The sequence below is a fragment of the Podarcis tiliguerta genome, assembly GCF_965153285.1.
Source record: "Podarcis tiliguerta genome assembly, chromosome: 13".
Classification (NCBI taxonomy): domain Eukaryota; kingdom Metazoa; phylum Chordata; class Lepidosauria; order Squamata; family Lacertidae; genus Podarcis; species Podarcis tiliguerta.
In genome coordinates, this window is record NC_139546.1 from 44,596,343 (window position 1) to 44,603,541 (window position 7,199).

General features: G+C 39.0%; 2 protein-coding genes across 2 annotated transcripts; both read right to left on the reverse strand.

Annotated features, from left to right (window-relative positions):
- Positions 1-195: 195 nt before the first annotated feature.
- Positions 196-1,256, reverse strand: LOC310663092 (olfactory receptor 6X1-like; the record flags this gene model as incomplete). The annotated part of the gene is made up of 1 exon (XM_083410721.1): positions 196-1,256. The coding sequence occupies one exon, from the start codon at positions 1,254-1,256 to the stop codon at positions 315-317; it is 942 nt and encodes a 313-aa protein (XP_083266847.1). The 3' UTR covers positions 196-314.
- Positions 1,257-5,078: 3,822 nt separating this feature from the next.
- Positions 5,079-7,199, reverse strand: LOC310663086 (olfactory receptor 6X1-like). The gene is made up of 2 exons (XM_083410704.1): positions 6,457-7,199; positions 5,079-6,340 (listed from the first exon to the last, which is right to left on the reverse strand). The coding sequence occupies exon 2, from the start codon at positions 6,227-6,229 to the stop codon at positions 5,279-5,281; it is 951 nt and encodes a 316-aa protein (XP_083266830.1). The 5' UTR covers positions 6,230-6,340; positions 6,457-7,199; the 3' UTR covers positions 5,079-5,278.

Consider the following 7,199-nt stretch of genomic DNA (forward strand, 5'->3'; position numbering starts at 1 on the left):
GGATATCACATCCAAACTCCTCCTCCTCCTCCTCTTCTTCTTCTTCTTCTTCTTCTTCTTCTTCTTCTCTAAGGTGCTACTGGACATTTTTTTTAAAAAAAAAAATATTTCTTATGATCTTCAACAGCTTCACCCTTGTCCTTTTAATTATCCCAGTGATTTTAAATGTTTTATACTGTGATGCCAAAAAAGGTATTTGATTTGAACCTCACTTCTCATTGAGATTAATGAGAGAAATAGGAATGAGGAGTAATCCATAAGCATAATTCCATCAGTAATCTGAACTTCACCAATTCTTCCCTTTGGAATGCATTTTAAATGCCTTCTTTCAGGATCCACCTCTTTTTATGGATTGCACTCCTGACAGCCTCTTTCACTTCTGTGTTCCTTATGGTATATATGAAAGGATTCAACATTGGGGTGAGGATAGTGTTCAAGACTGCTACAACCCTAGTTCCTGGTGATGGGTGCAGGACACTGGGCCTCACATACACAAAGATGAGAGCACCGTACAAAATAGACACCACAATCAGATGAGACACACAGGTGGAGAATGCCTTCTTGCGCCCTAAAGCAGAGGGTATGTGAAGTATGGTTGAGATAATAAAGACATAAGACAGAATGTTTAAAGAGAAGGTTGAGAGAATAAATAGGATGGAGCTCAACAGTTCCAGCAACTGACTGGGGGTGGTATCGGCACAAGCTATGCTTAACATGGGGCCAAAATCACAGTAGAAGTGGTCAATGACATTAGAATTGCAGAATGGCAACGTCCACAAGATGGGTAGCTGAAAAATCATAATAATAAATCCCCCATACCAGGTGGCCAGGGACATTTGCATACAAACATTGTTGGTCATAATCATTGGGTACCGAAGTGGCTTGCATATGGCTAAATAGCGGTCAAATGACATGGCTGTGATGATAAAAAGCTCCGTAGTTCCCAGCATGAAGTGGAAGAAGTTCTGGGCCATACAACAATAGAAGCAAATAGTGGTCTGTGTTTCTAAAAGGGCCTGCAGCAACTTAGGTACAACTGTAGTGGTGTAGCACATCTCCAGAAAGGCAAGGTTGCTCAAGAAGATGTACATTGGTGTCTGAAGCCTTGGTATGAAGGCCACAATGATGGGGATGCAGCCATTCCCAATGATGGCTACGATATACATAAACAAACCCACAACGAAGAAGATTCTGTGAAGGTCAGGTAGTAAAGGAAACCCCAGAAGGATAAATTCAGTCACTGTTGATGTATTCATCACTGGAAATCACCATCAAATAATCCTCATTTGTGTCTTGGAGGACATCCCAAATGTCCATGTATAAGAAGGACCCTGGGTCCCATCTAGGAGAAGGACAACTCTGATCCTAAACCCCCATTGCCTTGCAGGATATCTTCAGGAGAAGAAAATACTAAGGAGAAAACACCACGCAAACCCAGAGTGGGGTCCCTAAAATGGTTGGATGGCACCTTGTACATCATCTTCTGGCAACTTGTGCAGGCATCTGGTACCAAATGTATCACTCTGCTTTCCTTTGGACCACATCAGTGAGGCTGAGAAGGGGCTCTTGTCATCTGGGCAGTCCAGGACCTCCATACACACTGCCAGTGTGGTGTAGTGGTTAAGAGCGGTAGTCTCGTAATCTGGGAAACCGAGTTTGCGTCTCCGCTCCTCCACATGCAGCTGCTGCGTGACCTTGGGCCAGTCACACTTCTTTGAAGTCTCTCAGCCCCACTCACCTCACAGAGTGTTTGTTGTGGGGGAGGAAGGGAAAGGAGAATGTTAGCAGCTTTGAGACTCCTGAAGGGGAGTGAAAGGCGGGATATCAAATCCAAACTCTTCTTCTTCTTCTTCTTCTTCTAAACCTGTGCTCCATGGAGGTCACTTCGGTGCTGGTAACACAGTGATAGATGGATGCAAGCAACAAGCTTATATAGAATTAGACTGCCTAGGGATGCTGGATGGTGGGTGGGAATGGCATATCTGTAGTGGAAGTTTTTTATTATTCTATAAAAAAATAACCTAACGATGTACCACCAGTTAAAAGTCATTTAAACTGAGGATGATCAAAATAGCAGTAGAACTTCTAAAATCAATTCAATGTGATTCATTTTAATTAAATCTTGGAAGGAGTATTAGAAAGAAGGGAAAGAATAAACAAATGAACTCATGAAGGAAGGCTTCCTTGGAAGTACCAGCAGTATATATCAAGCAAAATTGTACATTTATTGGACTTTGAAAGATGCAGCAGCTCAAGATGTTATTGTTTTCATATTTAGACAGCAGACTTTTTGACTAAATAAATATAGAAGAGAAAGAAAGAAAGAAAGAAAGAAAGAAAGAAAGAAAGAAAGAAAGAAAGAAAGACTGTTAGCCAAATAATTAAGAACATTTTAAGCAAATATGTTGCTTATGGCTACCTTATGGTTTGCTTTGGAAGTGCAGGATATAAATTTAGTAAATGCACAAAAAATAAATACCCAGTTATATAATTTACAACACCTTAAAACAGTGGTGCGGAATGTCCCTTTTACAACCATATTTGATGTTTATGGTCTGTAGACCAAATAAAGTGACAACTTCTGTCATCCCAGGTTATTGGTAATGTTGGGTGGTGGATAGTAACATGAGTCCAGGTTATTTGCTAAAAACATGGACGCAAGGGAAGTTAAAAAGACATTTTCAGCAATTAAGGGGATATTTGGGGTTAAGGCCATGATATTAAATTTACACCAAAAGTTATGAAGTTCTCTGACACTTTTCGTGTTAGTGAAATATTCACATGATTTGCATACACTGGAAATATCGCTAGTTACTGTATTATTTGTTCTATAAGACTCATTTTTCCCCTCCTAAAAAGTAAGGGGAAATGTGTGTGCGTCTTATGGAGTGAATGCAGGCTGCGCAGCTATCCCAGAAGCCAGAACAGCAAGAGGGATTGCTGCTTTCACTGCGCAGCAATCCCTCTTGCTGTTCTGGCTTCTGAGATTCAGAATATTTTTTTTCTTTGTTTTCCTCCTCCAAAAACTAGGTGCGTCTTGTGGTCTGGTGCGTCTTATAGAGCGAAAAGTACGGTACTGTTAGGTGGATAATTACCCAATTGTTTTAATAATGGGAAGTTCCTCATGATCTTGAATTTGGAGAAGAAATGTGCTGCAAAAGAAGGAAACATACAATGCAACCACCCATTAACGAATAAATAAAAGGAAAAAGAATTGATAACCAAAACACTAAAAAGCAACCTTCAGCAAATGTCAAATGGGCTTCCGCACTGACATTTTGTAAAATTAGCCACACTTAAATAATAGCAATTCCACTCACCCCTAAGTGTTTTTGCTGTACATCTTCCATTCTCTGTTTTTAGAGACGTTTTGGATGGGGATAAATTATTCAAATGCAGGTTTTTCCTAAAATGTTTGAATGTTACCGTTTGTACAGTTTGTAACAAGATGTCCTTCTTGACAGCTTAGCTTTTGTCTTCCAAGAAATTGATTGTTCCATTTGTCCACTTTTTAACAAGAAGCGCTTGTCCTAATCTCTGAACATGGGACTTAAAATACATTTTATTAAATATGTCTTGGAACACAGAAGTCTTCATGTTTCTCAAGGGACATGGCAAACTTCCAATAATGCAGGGTTCTCCAATGGCTATTAACAAGATTCATTAACAGGTAGAAAGTTTTCTGCAGATTGAACAACTTTGCAAACTCACATGAGAAAGGCTAATGGGAAGGTGGCTTACTCATCTGCCGAACACCCATTTGGGGAATTTCAAGACTTCTTTGATAAAAGCCAACTAATACTTTAGAATAGCTTTCCCAGATCTGGTCCCCTTGGCTATGTCTCCCATTATCCCTGATCATCAGCCATGCTGACTGGGGCTGTTGAAAGTTGTAGTGCAAAACATCTGGAAAGCACCTGTTTGTTGAGTGAGATGATTTAGATGAAGAAAGAACAAACAATAGAAAAATAATTACTGGTGGATATTTCCACCTGGATAAAATAGAAGACTTGTGGAAGCAGTGTTTGGTCAGAAATCGCTGCAGTGAATTTGTGTCCAGATTTTCACTTTTTGAAATATGGCAACCCTAATGAAAGGGGGCATTTTAGGGCCATGGTGGGACCAGAGAGAAGGGGAGGTTTTCTACCAATGCTATTTCCACCCATCAGCCCATGAGTTAATTAGTAGCAATAAGGTTTAGTTTTCAGAGCAGTTGTTTCTTTTTATAAAAACAATCCATAGGTCATGACTAAATAAAAGTGTCACTTTCGTGATTTAATAAGGATCTTTCAACAAATTATGTTGTCCCACAATTCTATCCAACAACAAGCAACAACTGAAGAATTTGGGTCGCACAAACACACATATTCTTTAATCAGTTTACATACATTTGCACTGCACAGTTGAAGTCTAAAAGGTTTTTCAGATCATACAAAAATATAAAAACAGATTTAAAATAAATGTCATCACTTTAGAGCATGAAACAATAGAAGATTAGTAACTCTCAGTGTTAAAACTACTTGAAGACTTCACTTGGTAACCAAACATCAGAATATTGCTGTGGGACTGAAATTCTAAGGAGATGTTGATTGATGTTTTAAGTGTTTGTTTGTTTGTTTGTTTGTTTGTTTGTTTAGGGCAGCCTTCTTCTTGCCCTAGTGAGCAACCCGGCTGCTAAATTCTGTACCAGCTGAAGTTTCTGAGCTGTCTTCAGAGGCAGTTGTGCATATAATGTATAGCAGTAATGTAACCTAGAGGCTTCCAGAGCAGACAACAGAAGTTAGGCTGGGCCACCAGCCGAAGCTGATGGAAGGCACTCTGAGCAACTGAGGCTACCTGAGTTTCAAGCAACAGCAATGGATCCAGGAGTATAGCCAAGCAGAATGCTAGTTCTGCTTAGAGTACACCCACTGAAGTTAATGAATCTAAGTCAGTCATGTTCATTAACCTTAATGGGTTTCCTCTTAGTAGAACTAGCCTTGGATACAACCCAATAATAACAACAACATAATAGCACAACCATTGGCAATCATAGTTAGTAATAACTGTAATATGGCTGGCATTAGTGAAAGATCTATACTGCAGCAAATTCTATTATAATATTACCATTATTGTGCATTATATTTTTGAACATAACCTACTACAGTGTGCCTTTAACACTAAGCTAAGATTTTCTTTGCCCCTAGCATTGCACTCATCATCCATGTCAAATACTAATGTCTTAATCTTCAGGATTCTCACAAGACAACTTTTACCAGCCAGTTTTTTGAAACACATTTTAAAAATCATTTTTGAGGGCCGCACTCTTTTTATGGATAGCACTCCTGACAGCAGCTTTCACGTCTGCATTCCTTATTGTATATATGAAAGGATTTAGCATTGGAATGAGGACAGTGTTCAAAACTGCTACTACTCTGCTCAGGCGAGATTGGGCAAGGACATTGGACCTGACATAAATGAAGATCAAGGCTCCATACAGTATAGAAACAACAATCAGGTGAGATGTACAGGTGGAGAATGCCTTCTTGCGACCCCTGACTGAAGGTATCCGAAGGATAGAGGAAATGATGAAGATGTAGGACACTGTGTTGAAGATCAAGGTCATGATGACAAACACAATGGAACTGATAAATCCCAGTAACTGACTGACGGTGGTGTCAGAACAGGCTAGTTTTAACAATGGGCCAAAATCACAGTAGAAGTGGTCAATGATATTGGACTTACAGTAAGGCAACGTCCACATAATAGCACACTGAAGTAACATAATGATGAATGATCCATACCAGGTAGCCAAGGACATCTGAATACAAACATTCTTGGTCATAATCATGGGGTACTGAAGAGGCTTGCATATGGCCAAATAGCGGTCAAAGGACATCACCGTGAGGATTAAAAGCTCTGTACCGCCAAAAATAAAATGGAACAGATTCTGAGTCATGCAGCAATAGAAACAAATAGTGGTTTGTGCTTTTATTAGTGTTTGTAGTAACTTAGGGACAACTGTTGTGGAGTAGCAGATCTCCAGAAAAGCAAGATTGCTCAGGAATTTGTACATCGGTGTCTGAAGCTTTTTTTCAATGACTACAATGATGGGGATGAACCCATTTCCTAGGATAGTTATAATGTACATACATAAACCTACTACAAAGAAGATACTGTGTAGCTCATGGAAGAAAGGAATTCCCAGTAGAATAAATTCATCTACCGTTGAGGTATTTGATATGGTCATCACAGCAGAACAACTCCAATAATCCTCTGAGGTGGTTCAAAGTATGTCCAAAACTTCACACACACACACATAACGATTTTTTCCAGATTGACAGAATTAAACTGGCCTAGGCTGCAAAAGAAGACAAATGGAAAGCCACGTGAAGAGTCAAAAATAGTAAACTATGGAGAAAATAGCAATTCATCCTGAATATAATAGGCAGAAACACTGAAGGAAAATAAACTTACCATCAATGAAGATAGATCCTTATGGAATTTTGTTTTAAAGTTCTGTCATCACTTTTACGCCATCAGCTAAGAAATCCTCTATCATTTTTCCCGGTTATTCAACGATAGCTCATGGTAGCTCCTTTTTCATGGTGTTGGAAGTCTTGGCAGGTCTTTCCCTACAATCCCCAACAAAAATGCCTCAGTTTTTTTAACAAATGTTAAAAACAAAAGTTGAAAAACATCTTCATGTATGCGACAATGGCCGCGAGAGTTCTGGTAGCACAAGGATGGAAGACTGAAGAAACTCCGATTAAAGAATCATGGCAAGAAAAATTGATGGACTATGCAGAACTGGCAAAACTGACACATAAACTATGAAATAAGGATAACTGTGACTTTAAGGATGAATGGGAACCTTTCACAAAGTATTTGAAGATGCAACAAAGCTAACTGGACTCCTTGGCAGGTTTTGAATAAACATTCACAATTTTTTTACTGATAATAATAAGCTAAACAGTTGGAGGATCTATACAACTCTGTAACATGCAGAAAATAGCATTATTGGAGAAACCAAAGACTGGAACTGAGGGAAGTCAGGGGGTGGGGTGGGGGGATGGGTTTTATGGGGGGAGGAAAAATGGGGGGGAAATAAGGATATGTTTTTGGAAAATATGTTTTGTTATAATTTTGAATAAAATTTATTTTTTTAAAAAAGGAAGTCTTTAGTAGTGCATAACACTTTATGAATAACCAGGACAGTA

Bases quoted from the DNA above. Each gene is read 5' to 3' on its own strand.
- LOC310663086 (XM_083410704.1), bottom strand. From the start codon at position 6,229: ATGACCATATCAAATACCTCAACGGTAGATGAATTTATTCTACTGGGA.